The sequence below is a fragment of the Furipterus horrens genome, unplaced genomic scaffold (assembly GCF_987537825.1).
Source record: "Furipterus horrens unplaced genomic scaffold, mFurHor1.1.pri manual_scaffold_2, whole genome shotgun sequence".
Taxonomy (NCBI): domain Eukaryota; kingdom Metazoa; phylum Chordata; class Mammalia; order Chiroptera; family Furipteridae; genus Furipterus; species Furipterus horrens.
In genome coordinates this window covers 10,348,313-10,366,056 of record NW_028327172.1, presented here as the reverse complement: position 1 = coordinate 10,366,056, position 17,744 = coordinate 10,348,313, and the positions used below count along the sequence as shown (strand labels likewise).

The 17,744-nt window shown below is 43.5% G+C and overlaps 1 protein-coding gene across 1 annotated transcript in view; it reads left to right on the top strand.

The window, feature by feature from the left end:
* Positions 1–8,863, top strand: part of LOC150017799 (fatty acid desaturase 2-like protein FADS2B) — a 32,633-nt gene extending 23,770 nt beyond the window's left edge. The window contains exons 7-12 of the mRNA XM_090261308.1: positions 1,691–1,767; positions 1,962–2,059; positions 3,067–3,163; positions 5,001–5,080; positions 6,709–6,834; positions 8,269–8,863. Coding sequence (XP_090117434.1) covers positions 1,691–1,767; positions 1,962–2,059; positions 3,067–3,163; positions 5,001–5,080; positions 6,709–6,834; positions 8,269–8,320 — 530 coding nt within the window. The 3' untranslated portion in view covers positions 8,321–8,863. The remainder of the gene's footprint in view (positions 1–1,690; positions 1,768–1,961; positions 2,060–3,066; positions 3,164–5,000; positions 5,081–6,708; positions 6,835–8,268) is intronic.
* Positions 8,864–17,744: the final 8,881 nt, after the last annotated feature.

Genomic DNA, 17,744 nt, shown 5'->3' with positions numbered 1-17,744 from the left:
CCCAATGGGACATTTGACAGTCTCTAGAGACCTGGTTGGTTGCCACCACAGAGGGAGATGGATGTTACTGGATCCAGGAGGTATAAGCCTGGGATGCTGTTAAACAGGACAGTTCCTACCACGAGATAACCCCTGACAACAAAGAATTATCTGGCCCAAAATGTCAACCGTGCCAAGGCTGAGAAACTCTGTGGCAGATTAGCTGATCTGCCCACATGTTGGCTGCCAGTGGTCATCTGTAACAAACCTGACTAGATGGCCTATGGGCCAATTTTCAGAGACATGGAGATCAATTCCACTGCTGCCCCTTCCTCTGCTGGAATTCTGAAGCCCATCCTGTGGCATTCCCCTGCTCCTTCTCTTGCACAACCAAAAACAGAAATGAAGATATTGGTGCCCCATTTTGAAAGGCAGCTGATCCCCAACCCAGCTAGATGTGTGTTCACATAAGCAATAGCTTTCGGAGTTTCTTTTCTGAACTCTCTTCCCACCTTTCATGCAGCAATATATGCCCTTGGTTTATGAAGAATGAATGAAGGGTGCGGACTCGCTGCAGAACCCACCACCGGGCCAAACCACACTGCCCTCATTGCAGTTTCATTGCGTCCTTGGTCTTCAAATGCCAGCTTAGCATCTCAGGCACAAATGAGTCAGATTCCAAGTGTCCAAGACAAACAGAGCTGGACATTTGTTAAAGATGGCGAGACAGATTTTATGCAGGCTGTTGCAGTAAGGGAGAGGGATTTTAGTCCAAACTGAGTTCAACTCTGCTGCAACAAAAAGTGGGAGACTTTTTAAACTTGGGGGCATGCTAGAGATAATTTCTACAAGTTGTCGAGGGGAGAGGAAAGTGGTCACTGTGATTAAGCTGTCTGTGTCTGCTAACTGGTGCATATGGAAGTTAGGCTCCTCTCTTCCCAGAGACTGGGCCCTAACCTTCGTGATCATATTTCAAAGGGATAATTCCCAGGCCCTAGAGGAAGACATTTCAGGGTCATAGAAGATACATTTCAAAGGGACAGAGGGAGAATTTACAATAGGAAGTTTTCTAACATAAACATTCTAAGAAAAGAAAAGTCGTCTCAGGGATGTGGCCCTGAGCTGTTAGAAACTATGCTAGTGTTTGTTCAAGTTTTCCAGTACGTGGGATGGATAAAGTCATTTATGCTGAGAGTCTGCAGAGCTTGAAGGTTTGTAGTCTAGAAGAGGACTCAGAGTACCTGACCAAAGTGTGGTCAAAGAGAGAGTCTGTAAAAACCCAAAGGTTATCCACAAGACTTGTTTTTGCTCTAATCTCACTGATCCTGGGGGAGAGGCAGGTAAATCATCCTCTGGCCAGGAAAGGAGTACACCTTCTTTATTTCTGCCATCTTCAGATATTATGGCAGGGTCCAATGCTAAAGATCGTGAAGGACAGACAAATTCCATAGACTCTGAGATAACTTGAAAGCTCACAGCAGGAGCTTTTCCAGGGTGCCTCCATCAAGAATGAGGGAGCTTGAACCAAATTTCTGGTTCAGCCTTCAGAGACTCCAAACTCCCAGTTTTGGGTCTCAACCTTGCTGCCCTGCACAGAGGCAACATTGCAGGGTGGCATGTTAAGAAGATTAGACTCCTGATGACTTGCACTGAGGTCATATTCTACTCATTTATTTGCCATCTTTGTCTTTTTTTTTTTCTTTTTTTTCAGTTGGGCTTCCCCTCCTCATGCCTGTCTATTTCAACCTACAATCCATGCAAGTGATGTACCTCCGAAGGTATTGGGAGGTGAGTAACTTCACTCATTCTCTAAGCCAAATCAGGTAGAACATGGGAAATGAAAACACTTGTTCCCGTCTAGATAGAGCTTCCTTGAATAGCAGGACATAAGATTTAGCCAGTACATGTAAGGACCCTGGCCCAATGGAGGGGGAATGAAATTGTTTTCTGAGCCTCTAACTTTCAAGCACTTCTCTCTGCAGGATATTGCCTGGGTCAGCAGTTTTTACATCCGCTATCTCATCACATTTGGCCCTTTCTATGGAATCTTCGGAACCATGATGCTCATATATTTCATCAAGTGAGAAAGCAAGACTATCCTCTTATTCCCATAACCTAGGCACTCCTCTTAACTTCCTTACCTAATCTATTCGTGATTACCATAAGATTATGACACTATGTCCCATTCTCTATAACTGGGACATCTCCTAGAAAATGGAAAAAAAAAAAAAGTTGAAATAGTTAAGTAAGAAGAAGAGCTCCCTAGAAAAAATCTTTTGCCCAACCTACTCCTTTTTTCCCCACTTGTTGAATTCCTAATTGCAGTATTTCACCTGATCCTCAAATCTTTTAAAACTATAATCCAGTTAGACATCATAATCCTTGCCAAAGGTTATGGAAGGAAAGAAATTTTTTAAAGTTATTTTATGACTAGAGATTTTAACACAACCGAAATGACTTCCCACTGAACATTGCCTTTCAACTGCCCATGTATTACCCCTCATGATTTTACTTTATTATTCTAAATCCTACATAATAATAAGGATAATGCTAGTTAATATGCATTGGGCACTTTGCTAAAGGCTTAACATGCGTTATCTTATTTGGTGTAATCCTCCGACAATCGTAGATTGTATCATCTTTATTTTCTGCTAAGGAAGCTGAAACTCAGAGAGATTAAATCACTTGCCCAAGGCTATAGAGCCAGTAAGGTCCAGTGGCAGTGCAATACTAGAACTTGAACCCAGCTCTATCCGTTGACAAAGCCTTGGCTGTCAATCATTTTGCATATGCCCTTAAGTTATCTAGGTACCTCTTGATCTTTGTACCAAGGCCACAGCAAACTTTGGGGCACTGCTTCTGCACATCAAGCAGCAAAGCAGGTCACGTGACCAAATGCCTGGTGCGTCATTGCTAGATATAAAGGGCCTCCAAAGAGGAAAATAAATGACTACTGTTTTATTAAAACCTTGGAGTCCCTTGCACTTCCTCCACTGCTCAGCCAGCTCTGCCAGCAATTATGCAAGCCCAGCAATTGGAACTGTAATACCCAAGGAGTCATCACTTCCTCCTTTTATTCTCCAAAAGGTTTCTCGAAAGTCCCTGGATTGCATATGTTACTCAGATGAGCCACATACCGATGAAAATGAGCAGAGAGGAGAACAGAGACTGGCTGAGTACTCAGGTAATAATGAAGTTCCTGGGAAAGGCTCCCTCAAAGCAGACTGAGTTAGAGTCTGGTTACCTCTGATAACAAGAATTCATACTTATCCAACGCTTGCCAGAGACCCGGCATTGTCAACTGCTTTGTACGGAATTACATGAAATAGCTGCTACGGTTATTCCTTTACAAATTATAAAATTGAGGCATGTAGAGGTTGGGTAACTTGCATAAGATCACATAGCTAATAAGTGGTACAAGCAGGTTTTAAACCCAAGCAGTTTGATTTCAGACCCTCTGCTCTAAACCAGGTGTCCGTAAACCACAGTTCAAGGGCCCGATCCAGCCCACTGCTTATTTCTATAAATAAAGTTTTCTTGGAACACAACCACGTTCACACATCTTTATATTATCTATAAAGGCTTCCATGCTGCAACAGCAGAATTAAGTAGCTGTGACAGAGAATTAAAATATTTGCTGTTTGTCACTTTATAGAAGAGTTGCGGACCCCTACTCCCACATGACACAGCCTTTCAAGTGAATCTGAGACTCCTAGAATTACAGAATGAACCTGACACCCAGAAGGACATTGGAATGCACCTCATTTCTTGGTGCAGGTAGAGAGGCTCCGTGGGGAAACATGGCATGCCCTCCAAGCATGCTGTGAATGATTCAGAGCTGTGACCAGTACAGAACACCCCTGCCTCCTCAGCCTTCCAGCAGCTGTGCCGTGATTGACTGGAGAGCCCAGTCATAACTCGGCTTCCTTCTCCAAGCTCATTGCCAAATTCAGGGCACCTTCCGTAGGGCACAGAGTAAGGGTTCTCAGGTTTTTGGTCACAGAAGCACATCATACACTTAAAAGTTACCAAGAGCCTAAAAGAGCTTGTGTTTGTACAAGTTATTTATATTTGTGGATATTTATTACATTTGAAATGAAACCTGAGACCCTTTAAAATATCATGGATTAATTATTAAGTTAGTATTAGTTAAAATAAGAATTAAACCAACACAGGTTAGCATCAGAGTGATGGTGCCATCCCATGTCAGTGGTCTCTGGGAAAAATCACTGTACAGGCATGAGAAATGAGAATGAAAAGATAAAAAAAAAAGCATCTTAGGAGTATTACTGGACTAGTTTTTACCTTGCATATCTCCTGAAAAATGTCCCAGGGAACCCCAAGTTTCTCTGAAGAATGCTTTGAGAAACACTGACATAGAAGAACCCCAAAATAACATTCAAAAAGACAACAACCCCAACTAGAATTAAGCCTTAGAAAGGTATTGAATAAAGTAACATTCATGAGGGATTTTAATTTGGGGAGTCTTGGGAAGCCTGCAAACTCGCCAGGATGATACTTTGTCAATATATAAACCTTTAGATTACAAAAGAAAATACTCACATTGAATGCACTTCTATGCATAGAACCCTTGGTGAAAACCGTTCCATGTCTTATTCCCCATTTAGAAGCCCTTCAAGTCCACTCTATGGAAAGGATATTCTAACCCCTACAATCTCTACCAAAATCCTGTACTCTCACTGCCATCTGCCAAGGTCCTCATTTGTGACAACGTAGTCTTCTGTATCCAAGGCTGATGGTGACTTAGCCCCCTCAAATCCTATACGCTTTTTCATATCTATTGCCTTATATATACTCCTTAGAAAATGTCTTATTGCCATTTTAAATTGTAAGTTATTTTCCTGGACCATCTAACTTATTCATTCCTCATAATTTCTTACACAAAAGAGGTACTCAATGAGCACTTGTTGAATGACTGAATGGAAAAAAAAAAAACAACTAAACATTTTTTCTGTCTGACACAAGCTTATTTATATCTAACGTAAGCTTTCTCTTTGCAGGTCTTGGCCACCTGTAATGTTGAACAATCCTTTTTCAATGACTGGTTCACTGGACACCTGAACTTCCAAATCGAGCACCAGTGAGTGATGAAAACAGTCCATGTTAGGGCGTGTGCACTCTGACATACAATAGACCCCATACAGTCCAGAGCAGAGCCATAATCTTGGGATCCCAGAGGGGAAAAAAATTGAACCAGAATTCTCTAAAGGCTTCTATCTTTTTCCTAACATTCATGGTAAGGAAGAAAAGAAAGAAAAGAAGGAGGTATAACAATTGTTAGTAAATCAAGTGAAATCTTGGAAAAATACCAGTGACTCTGTTTCCATGTTCCTATGGATTTAGAAAGTGTTGATTGTTTTCTTTGCATCTGGTTTGTTGTCAAAGCTCAAGAAAAAATCATACCACTTGGGTAACCAAGTTGTGCTGAAACTTAATTGTAATTTAGTTAGTTAGTTAGTTTGTTAGTTGATTTGTTGGGGTGACATTGATTAATAAAACCATACAGGTTTCAAGCGTACAACTCAACAAAACATCATCTGCTCACTGCATCGTGTGCCCATCACCCCGAGCAAAGTTTCCTTCTGCCCCTATTTCCTCCCTTTGCTCACCTCAACTTACCCCCACCCCCCTTTCCCTCTGAGTAACACCACACTGTTGTCTGTGTCTTGTGTTATGTATATATGGGGTTTCTTTTTGGCTCAATCCCTTCACCTTCTTTCATCCAGCCCCCCAAGCCCCCACCTCCACCCCCCCCCCCAGTATCTGAAAGTCTGTTCCGTGTATCCATGCCTCCATTTCTCTTTTGTCATTTATTTTGTTCAGTCAGTTCCTAAATCCCTACCTGTCTATACCTTTAGGTTACAAAATAATTAATAATGAAATTCAGTCTCTGCTGCAATTTCCAAATGGCATCTGGAAATACTTTACCAACGAGTCAGTTAGGCAACACGCCCTAAAGAAAGAGTAAATTATAATCCTCTGACGGTTAATCTCTCCAGAATACTGAGCGGGGAGACTTTCCACGTCCTTCTGTCTAAGCCGCTTCTGTGATAGTTAGAGAGGGAAAGACTTCTTATACCCAGTCATCAGATTTTCTTATCCTTTCTTTCATGTTGGTCCTTTAAAATCCCAGCACACCAAGACAGAGTTATTATTATATTTTATCAAAGAGGAGGTAAAAACCAAGAAAGTCATCTGGCTAGTTAGTGAAAACCTTGGCTAGAATGTCATCTTTTCTCACTCCTTATTCCTACCCCAGGAATTTTCCCCATTTGCCATGACTAGAATTTACTGAATAGTCTCATCTGTTCATGATGCAGGAATCAGATGGAGAGAGAGAGAGACAGACACACAAAGAGAGGCAGAGATGGAGGGTGGCTATCGCCAGCTCTCTAGGTAATTCGGAATGGGAGAAAACTCCATGCTTTCATTTGAGCTGGCCAAATATAAACATTTTTGATGGAGCTAATATGTATTTCCTTAGCTTTTCCCACACATTGCCACCCAGGGGGCCCACAGAAAGTTAAGAGATTAGATAAGAATGTTTGGCAAGTGTTGTTTAAATTCCCAGAGCAGAGCAGAAGCAATGTGCAAAGTCAAAGCTGGGTCTGAATTACTGACATAATTTTGTTTAGTAATGGGGAAAGAAAATTCTTCCATGTTTCTCTGTGGGTCTGAGGTGTAGATGTCTCGCTTCTGTTTCCCTAGTCTGTTCCCCACTATGCCTCGCCATAATTATCACAGGGCGGCGCCCCTGGTGAGGTCCCTGTGTGCCAAGCATGGATTGCAGTATGTGAACAAGCCCATGTTGACGGCGTTTGGAGATATTGTCAGGTAATAACAGAGTGCCCTCAACTCCCTGCTCTCATCTTCCTTCACTGCCAGTCCCCAGACTGTTCACTGGCCTGTGACTCATTCACCCAATAACCATTCATTAAAGGGCACCTGTATGTCCAGCATGGACATGAACAACATCAAATCACAATTCTTAACATTTACCTTCTGCCTTCCAGGTACTTCTTAGTGAAAATGCCTTTCTGTCCTGCTAAATTTCAAGCTTCTTAAACCAGGGTTGTGTATTATTTGTCTTTGTGTCCCCTACAGAGCCTTTACAGGTTTGAGAACTTACGTGAGAGGGATTTCAAATCATCTGGTTCAGGAGTGCAAACTAAGATGCTTGCAAGATCCAACAGAACATAAATGTGTGAATCAGTCAGGGATGGCTGATCCCCTTAGACTGACCCCAGGGGTCACTGACTAAGAATGGCAAGGCCTGAGGGAGCTGAAAATTCATACTCATCCTGAAGCATTCACAACTCCCTAGAGAACATTGTGCTGGTCAAACTAACAGCCAGCAATCAGGGTTTAATAACTTCTTTTCTTTTTGGAATTGGGGAAGAACAAAGAAAAAAACATGACAGTCTCTTGAGTGAAAAAAAAAAAAAAAAGGCCAGGCCCATTCTGATCTGACCTCGTGACTAGTGTTCCAGTTTTGGACTCTACCTTCTTCTCCTCCTTCTACACCCTCCAGATAACTGACCTCCCTTCCTTTGTTACATAACCCCCTGCCCCTTGTCATTTCATTTCCTTTGTCGCCTCTTCTGCCTCTAATGTTCTTCCAACTGACCACCTGTCTATTTCCATTTATTCTCCAAGGCTCCTCTCAAATGCCTTTCCCTCCTCAGTCTTCCCTGAGCCCTGTGAATAGGTCCCACGCACCTGCAGCACCTGGTTTTCTTCATTCATGACCTTTGTCACAATTATGACTAAATAGCATATTGGGTGATAAATTCTAATATCTCCTACTAGATCAGGAAATCCATGTGGACAGGACTCACCTGTCTCTTATTCATTGCTATATCCCCAGAGCCCAGAAAAGTATCTTTCACATTATAAAATAAGATGGGTAGGTGGATATTGGCTGGGTTGGTATATAGTTGTATGCTTTATCTTGTGGAATCTCAGTGAAGCTTTTTCTTTAATACTAGAGAAAAGGGTTGGTGATGGTTTGGGATACAGAGAAGAATAAATGAAAGAAAAACTCGATCTCTTCTATAAAGGAAAGGTGACCTCACTTGCTAGAAAAAAAACAAAAAACAGTTGAGTGTATTTGACTTCTTCCACTGGGCAACAGAGAAAGGTGTTTTTCACATATAGCTGAAAATGAGAACATGGCACTGAACCAAGTGAAAGAGCAAATGTTTCACGAAGTAGCAACTTTTACCGCAGAGTCTCACCTCCTGTTGAACTTGTCCACTCCTTCCGCAGGGCGTTGAAGAAATCCGCAGCCCTTTGGGTGGATGCATACTATGAAACATGACGCAGAAAGCCATCCTTGATGTACACACAACTGTACCTCTCAAGGGGGCTGGTGAATGCGCAAGAACTCCTCCTGCTTATGTCTCAGTGCCATCGGCATACCCTTGGAGCATGAACTCCAAGGACACGTGATAACCCTTTCCTGGAAGATTCCCCCTGCAAATAAGAAGCAGAGAGAACACACGATGGCTTTGCCCAGGCTAACAAATGGGAGATGGGAGCCCAATGTTTTTATTTTATCAAAAGGACCTTGAACTTAGTCCTATCAGCAGACCTTAGTCAAATCATCTCAGTCACCGGGCATAAGTAGAAGAGCCATGGAGAAGTTTCACTGATCACGTGGGCATAGAAAGAAGTAGGTCAGGTAGAGACCCCGGATGGAGCACTTTTTGAAAAACAAAGCAATTGCTCTTAGAAGAAAATCATGTATTTAAGAAGTTCCTGTTAAACACAAATGTTTGCTTATTCCTTTTTTAAAGGTGTGAACTTCTTCCTCTTTAAATGTTGAGTGTAATTAACATTAAAATCTCTTTAAAGATTTCAATATTCATTTCAGATTTTCATTATTGTACTGCAGCATGTCATTGATGTGTATATGTATTTCTTTTTAAGTTATAACACCTCTTTATTTTTAAGATTTTATTTATTTATTTTTAGAGAGAGGGAAAAGAAGGGAGAAAGAGAGGGAGAGAAACATCAGTGTGTGATTGCTTCTCATGCACCCCCAACTGGGGACCAGGCTCGCAACCCAGGCCTGTGCCCTGACTGGGAATCGAACCAGCAACACTTCGGTTCACAGTCCAGCACTCAATCCACTGAGCCACACCAGCCAAGGCCAAGTTATAACACTTCTTAAAGGCACTTCCTACTTCAGTCCCAACAGCAACTGACCAAATGTGACTTGTGCCCAAGAGCAGTCTGTCCCTGAATCTAAGATTTGTTTGCCCAGTCCCTACCCACCAAAACAGAACTACTGAGCCTCATTATTAAGTGATTCTAGTGCAAGATAGGGATTTATTTGATGTAAAGTAGAGCCTGGGCTATGTCAAGACATTTTTCAAGCTTGGCACCGAATTAAGTATTCCTTAAGACAAGAGAGCTTCGGTGTTAGAATGGTGAGTTGGCACTCTCAGTAGCTTCAGTAGCTAGCACACTGATGTTCGGTGTGTCTGTGCTTTTGCTCATCTACTCATGGGGGGGGGGGGCAGCTAACAGATGACCTTGGCTGCAAGGAAAGAAAGCAAATAGCACAACCCTCATTGCTGGTTCCAAGCAAGATAACATTAGGGGCTTATCTGTTGTCTGAAATTCCACCAGGAAGCATTTTGTTCCCCTTGTCCCAAACTCTGCAAGATATTTGAAGTTTTTGTTGTTGGTGGTGGTTTTGTGTTTGTTTTCATTTTAGTCTTATTTTAATCCCTGGGTTCTGGAGCAAAAACCCTGTAGCAGAAAAAACATGTCGTCGTCGGCAGCCGTCCATCTCGAGAGACGATGGTGTAGCTTCTTAAGAGTCTATCTGCACCGCCGAGAATGGTTGTGCAGTCCGACTCGGGAGTGACACGGTATCTGTCTCCTCCCGTGTTGAATCGACATCTTGCGATGACGCTGGAGTGTCCTCTCCAGTGAAGCTGAAGCTACAGAGCCTGGGCGGGGTGATATGGAGGGTCTGCTGTTGCCCATGCAGCAGACCCCCCCTCTCTTCGCAGCTGAAGGGTCCAAGGGAAAGACGGAGTCAATACAGCTTGGCTTCAGGTGCGCCGCAGGAGTTGCCGGTGTTGACTACAACGTCAAACCGCCTTAGGGACTCCGGCTCCGGATTTTCTGTCGGGGTTTACTCCCTTAGCCTTTCCCCTGAAGAGGTATGCCGCAAGGCAGCGGGGGAAAAAAAAAAACATGTAGTGACTTGAAAAAAACCCCTGGGGCTGAAGCTAAGGGGGCATGGGCCCGAGTGGTACAAGATGGGGCACTGAAGGAAAATACAGTGAACTACACACACATCCTAGAGGTTAGTCACGCATGTCAAAGCTAAGAAAACAAGAATGGGTTGGCTGAGAGGATTGGGCATTGACATGGTAGTAATATTCAGTAATGAAGTTGGGTAGGGAATAAAAAGGAAGAAAAGCTTGGTTGCCTTCATGATTCTTCATAAAGCAAGCCCTGGATGGATCTGACAAGAGCCAGGATTCCTCCTGCAGGTAGATCTATAGATGATTTCTCCTGCCTAAAATCTGGGTTGCAAGTGGGAGTGCAGCACAGTGATTGGTTTTCTCTGTTTCCTGTGGTCCTACTCCCAGCGATGCTCAAGTATTGTCCTCCTGGTCACTAGAAATAGCAAGCAGACCTCTCCCTGGACACACTACCTCAAAGGCATTTCTCCCTCAAGATCAAAACTAGCCCACATGGCACTTCCCCAAATGGTGTTGGTTACTGTGAAACTGAACAAATCTGGGAGATTTAGACCGATTACGTAAGGGAAGCATGCAAAATCAATTCAGAAAAGGTTTTAAGTAAGAACAGAAGTTTATCATGGAGTAAATTTTAACTTGCTTAGTGCTAATCAATAAAATAGTCTGTTTTCTAAATTCAATCTCCCCATCGATGTCTCTCTCTCACCCTGCAGTGACTGGTATTTACACCTGAGAGGCATGTGACTATGTTTCTATTACTTGTTCAATAAGCTTCCCAGCGGAGGGGAACCAAGGCCTGTTACTTTGACAGCTTCCCAGATCTCTGAGCATTAAATCAGAATTTAGATGATCCAGTCTGCAGATCCTTCCATTCCTGCCCTCTGTACTGTAGGGCTCTAATGACTCCTGACTGGTATATTACAGCACTGCCTAAAACACTTCCATGGATTCCCATGGCTCTTGCAATAAAGGCCAACCTGGAAGACTGCCAACAGACGCTGCTTGCACCCTGCCCCACCTTGTACCACTGTGGCCCATGCTCCCGCTGCTGCAGCCCAATGCCTTCTATTGAGTCATCACAGTCCCTTCTGCCACAGGGTCTTTGCTACTAAATCCAGTGGCTGAACCTCTCTGTCACTCCCCCTGCTCTTACTCCTTCTCACCTGGTTAACTGTCACTTACTAGCAGATCCCAGGCAAATTCTCCACTAAGTCACGGCCTCCTGTGATATGCTCTGTAGCAATTACTACAGATATAATTTTACATTCATTTGTGTGATTCCTTAATATGTCTTCCATGCTGGCCTGTAATATCCATGAAAGTAGGGACTGCCTGACAGGCTAAAGTCACTCTCAATAATGATGGAAGGAAGGAAAGAGAGGAAGAGGGAAGGAAGAAAGGAAAGAAGGAAGGGAGGGAGGAAGGGAGGGAAGAAGGGAGGGAGGGAGGGAGGGAGGTAGAGAGGAAAGAAGGAAGGGAGAAAGGAAGGAAGCGAGGGAGGGAGAGAGGGAGGGAAGGAATATATGTAAATGTAATTCTCTCTAACTAGAAAGAAATGTTATCTATTATGGGAAAGGCATTTCTGTATTCTAACTGAATTATTAAAATTCTTACCAGTACTTAAGAGTAACTACCAAGCAATTAGTACTAAACTATACCCTTCATGGGCACTATTTTATTTAATCCTCCTAACAGTCCCATGATGCAAGTGCTATCATTAATCTCATTTTATAGACGAAAAACTTGGGGTTTAGGCAGGACCAGCAACTTGCCTGCTGTCCCAGGTAGGAAGTGGTGGAGTAGAGTTTCAGATCTGGGGATATCTGACTTCATGGTCGAAGCATATTAATTTCCATGACAGAAAATTCAAAGTAAAGGGGAATTAAATGGTATTTGAAGCCATGGCAATTGGCATTTCTGGAATCTCTCTACTAGCTGATAGAATAAGAATTTCTGCTTCAGCAAGAGCAAGTGCCCTGGGAAAAAGTAGGCAGAGGAGCACATGACAGGCACAGCGGCGACTTGGAAAGGGTCCCTGTTGACTAACTTTTACTGACCGATCCTAAAAGAACATCCAGCTCAGAGAAATTTCACTGGGGAGTAGTCAGGCTGAGACTGAACCTTTAACTGCATTAAACACCCAAGAACAAGACGAAGACATGGATTTGAGAGGTTGCGGTGACTAAGCATGAATCTCAACCCAAGGAAGACTCACCTGCTCTCTCTTTACGTGGCCTTATTTGAACCCTGTTTCCTTTGAAGCTGCACTCCTCTGGGCAAAACTTGCCTGTGAGAAATTGGGTGTGTTTTCAGTGAGGTATTAAGTCAGGGTGACTGGATTAGAAGTCAGGGACCTGAATTCTAATTTCAGCTCCCTAATTTAATACTCTGCAGTGAAGTTCACCAGGTCATTTACACACCTCACAGCTCAATATGTAAAATGGGTGGGGTGCATAATACTGCTTAGCCCCCATGCATCACAGCATGGTCAGGACAATCAAATGCAGCAAGGCAAATGGAATAGTTTCACAAGGCGGGAACGCCCATCTGATGCTGGTTATTATTATTATAATGAGGGTTTCTCCCATCCTAGACCCACCAAAAAAAAGCAAGAGAAGCCAGAGAGTCACACAGACCTACAGGCCGAAAAGGCAGTGAATCACTTTAACAATGACAGTATGAGAGGCTTTCCCCAGATGAGAGGCTTATGAATCACAAGCTAGAAAATGACTTCTCCTGTAGCAACAAGTAACACCCAGGAGTCACCCTCCTTGTCTGACTGTGTTAAATCCCCTGGGACCAGCATTCAGAGCTCTGGCTGAAGGAATAATAGAGAGCCACGGGTTCTAGTCGTCCAAACTTCTGGCTAACCACGAGAGCGCACAATTCTCATGGTCGAAAATTATGCCAAATATAAGTATACAAATTAAGCAATAAGTATTGTGTAATCAGTATATTATAAAGGACTTTCTTGACTATTTTCCTATTAATTATCTAATCATCAGCCCTAAAGATGCAGAAAGTAGAAAATGAAATTAAACTCTATTGAGAGCAGGAATATACCCAGGTATTTTTTTTCTTTCTCAACATCATTTATGAAAGTTTGCAAACAGACAGCAATGTTGAAAGAATTTCACAATGGACATCAGCATAGCCATCACCTAAATTTCAGCTCGAACATCTTAGCAAACATTTTTCACTTAATATCTATCCATCTACCTATATCTCTATCCATTAATCCCCTTTAATTTTTTAAATTTATTTTAAAATAAATTTCTAGGGGCTTACTTTTAAAAACAAATGCCAGATTTTGCAGACAACAAAGGATATTTTTTTCAACAAAGAATTGGTGATAACTGTGTAGCAGCTCCATTTTGGAGGAATTTTAAGGGAATTCTGCTATTTTTAAGGGACTACAACATAGTTAAATTTCTGCAAAATCAATTATTAGCTCAAAGCAGAATAAACTTTCTCATGCATACATTTATCTTTCATTATCTTTTCCTTATGCATCTATATTTATCTTCATTATTCTCTTTCATTTGGCACTTGCCATGTGTCAGGCATTCATGATGTGAACAAGAGGAGCGGGAGCCAGCCTCTTGGAGCTCACAGTCTACCGGAGAAGACAGTCAGTAAACAAGTATACAGAAGAAAACACCAGATGATTACATGCCGAGAAAATAAAAGGGTGTTGGGAGAGAGCATAATAAGCAGGGGACTCGTTTAGATAAGGGGGTCAGGGAAAGGGGACTGTGAGGAGAATGTGAAGGAGCCTGCCCTGGATCCGGATGAGCAGGTGACAGAAACCCTAAGGCAGGAACGAGGTTCTGTTCCAAGAGCAGAGCCACAGGTGTGTGTGCAACTGTAGACCTGCAAGCAGCAGGCTGTTGGCTGCCACCTAACTTCACTTCTTCGTGAGTGTGTTTGCCTTGGCTTTTGTGTGAGCATAGTTTTCTCTGGGAAGTCTTCCCAGACGTAACTGACCAGGTTCATTCTCCCTTTATAAGCTCTTGGGGCCTGTGCATCTCACTGATTCCACTTATTTCTGCCTGCACACCCACTAGACTGGAAACTTGGGGGAGGGGCTGCTGGGCCTTGGGTCAGCACAGTCCCCCCGGGGAACAAAATAAAGATATAAGTCACAATAGTATGGTGGTGGTTCCCAGAGGGAAAAGAGGGGTCAGGGAGGTGTTAGAAGGAAAAGGGGGTCAAATATATGATGACGGAAGGAGATTTGACTTTGGGTGGTGAACACACAATGCAAACTACAGATGATACATTGTGCATTTCAACCCTACACAGTCTTAGTAACCAATGTGACCCCAATAAATATAATAAAATTAACTTAAAACAGCAGTCGCATCCATGGCACTGAGAGTCTTTCTACAGGAGTGCTGCAGGTATTTTGGACAGTGGAGTGAGTCCATCCAGGCTGAGGCTTTGCAGGACAGAAACCCCATTCTGCATTCCCCCCTCCCCCCCGCTCCACCCCTTACCTGGCGTGCACTGGGCCACAGATGGAATGAGTCTATAACACCTTTTGTAACAAAATCCCTTGGTGTGTAGAAATCATGAGCAAGCAATCATTCTGGACAACAGAAAAATCCAGTAAAATGGCACCACTGTAAATCTCACCTTTCCCCGTTCATAGAACTGCTTAAATGATCATTAAAATGATTAAAATATCTTTAGCTTAGGAACTGACCCTATCAAGAGACATTTTAGGAATTGAGGGTCAAAGCATAGTATTAGCTGACACAAAGGTCGTGACGGAAAAGAATCAGAGCGTGTCCGGGTAAGCATGACCTTCTTGTGTAGCAGGGTGGAGTGGTAATAAACAAGTGGGTGTTTCGGGTGGACAGGATCAATGTAGCTTCGTTATGGGGCCTCCATAACAGAGTATGGACTATCAGAAAGGCAGGGATTTGGAGACCGGCTACCCCTCCTCTCTCAGTGCTGTTGGGCTCCTTGTGGGGTACCTGCTCATGTCTGCAGGAGGCTGTCAAGGACTCAGCTGACCTCATCCTGCTGGACTCCAACTGGCCTCCCCCTCAGGAAACTTAAGCAGCTACGGGGCAGCTGGAATCGGAGGTTGGGTTGTTCGGTTTCCATTTGCCTTTGCAGCAAGCTCCCTGCATCACCACCTGCCCGAGCTGCTGAAGGGCTCCATGCGACTGTTTTCTGTGCGTCTTGGCTATTGAGACGTTCCCTACAGAGGCCCAAGCATTCCAGTCTTTGTCTCCTTAGACCCCTCTGTACCCCTGTGAGCAGCTTTTCACCATTTTCAGTTTTGACAAAGTCCTTTACTAAAGCCTTGGAAACCCATTTTATGTTTCAATTATACCTCGGATTGTTTGTGTGGGTTTTTTTTTTTCTTTTTGGTAATGTCTTATCTGATTTATCTGCACTTGATTATAACCTTCTCAGTCTTCTCTATCTTAGTTAAATGAAACCACCATTCACACAATTGATTGAAACAAAAATCTAGGAGTCAAACTTCATTTCTCTCTTTCTTTTACTTCCTAAGTTCAAACCAAATGCAATTGCTTTAAAGGCTACCTTCTCCAAATAGCACAATTAAGTACCCTTGTCTCCATTTCCCTTATACTACCCTAGTTAAGCCACTCTTATCTCTCAATCAAAAAACCACAGAGTCTCGTATATGGTCTCTCAATTTCCATTCCTGCTCTTATAATCTATACGCCAGTCAGCAGTAAGAACAATCTGCCCAGTGCGATGGTCTAATGTCACGTCCCCCACCAGCCACAGTGACTCTCTGTCACACTCTGGGGCCTTATATGATAAGATCCTTGCAGGGTCTCTGACCCAATGTGTGGCATGTTCCCCTTCAGTCCCTCTAGGCTGCTTTCTTGTCCTTGGAACACACAAGCCAAGCTCTTCAAGATGCCAGCTTTTCCCTCAGTTGGGTTTGCTTTCCCCACTGTGCCATCTCTCTAAGGAAGCCTCTCCTGACCGAGGTGGTCTCCTCTCAGGCACCTTCGCTCCACAGCATTTTATTTTCCTTGTAGCAGAAATTGTCTTGCTTATTAGGGAGTTTCTTTGTTTACATTCTATTCTCCACACACACTGGGATGCAAATTCCATGGGCCATATCCATAGGTCCCTGTTTCCTGTGTGTCCCAAGTGCCTAGAACAGTGCCTTGCACATAGTAGGTGCTAATAATATCTATTGCCTTAACACAGAATCACTGAATTTATGTGTTTCCTCAAGAAGATAGAAGATTTGGGTTCTTTTCAAACTTTGAGTCTGGCTCAGCCTGATGCCTGAGATCTTAAATTCTGGATTCAAACTGACTTATTTGAAGTCCATGTTCATCTCGTACTATTCATGTAGTCATGGCTGACCCACTTTACACCTCTGAGCCTCGACTCCTTTATCTATCGTCGTCGGCAGCCGTCCGTCTCGAGAGACGATGGTGTAGCTTCTTAAGAGTCTATCTGCACCACCGAGAATGGCTGTGCAGTCCGACTCGGGAGTGACACGGTATCTGTCTCCTCCCGTGTTGAATCGACATCTTGCGATGACGCTGGAGTGTCCTCTCCAGTGAAGCTGAAGCTACAGAGCCTGGGCAGGGTGATATGGAGGGTCTGCTGTTGCCCATGCAGCAGACCCCCCCCTCTCTTCGCAGCTGAAGGGTCCAAGGGAAAGACGGAGTCAATACAGCTTGGCTTCAGGTGCGCCGCAGGAGTTGCCGGTGTTGACTACAACGTCAAACCGCCTTAGGGACTCCGGCTCCGGATTTTCTGTCGGGGTTTACTCCCTTAGCCTTTCCCCTGAAGAGGTATGCCGCAAGGCAGCGGAGGTTTTTTGGAGTCAGAGTTTTCCTTCTCTGATGTGCCCTGACTGGAAGATCGAACCAGCGACACTTAGCTCGCAGGCCGACGCTCAATCCACTGAGCCAAACCAGCCAGGGCCTTTATCTATAAAATGCAGATAATAGCAGTACTTATGTCATGGGACCATGCGCAGATTAAACAAGACAATACATGTGAAACCTATCAGTTCAGTGCCATGAAATGGCAGACCCTCAGTAAACAGTCTCACTATTACTGATGTCGGTTTTGTGCATTGCATAGTCACCACCATAAAGTAGAAGGGGTAATTTCTCTATCAGAGATCTTGCCTTTCGTTCACGTATTCGTTTATTTATTCCATGAAGATTTGGATACCAACGAGTTCCAGACACTGTGCTAGGCATGACCTACACAAATACAAAAGAAGTATGCTTGCTTACAAGGAGCTCATCATCCACAGCAAACAAATGATTTATATTAATAATTAGCCCATTAGGGCCAAAGGATAGATTTATGCCCAGAGGCTAAGGGAAGAAAGAGAAAAAGGCCTACCTCACAGGGGCTGGAGAGGAAGTGATGTGCATTTCCCTGAACCAAGAGTCAAAGGATGAGTACAGGCATGTGCATATGCTCTTCCCACACCACTGAGGCAGCCATGCCTGGTTCACTAGCCCTGCTTTACAGATGGGGAAACGGATT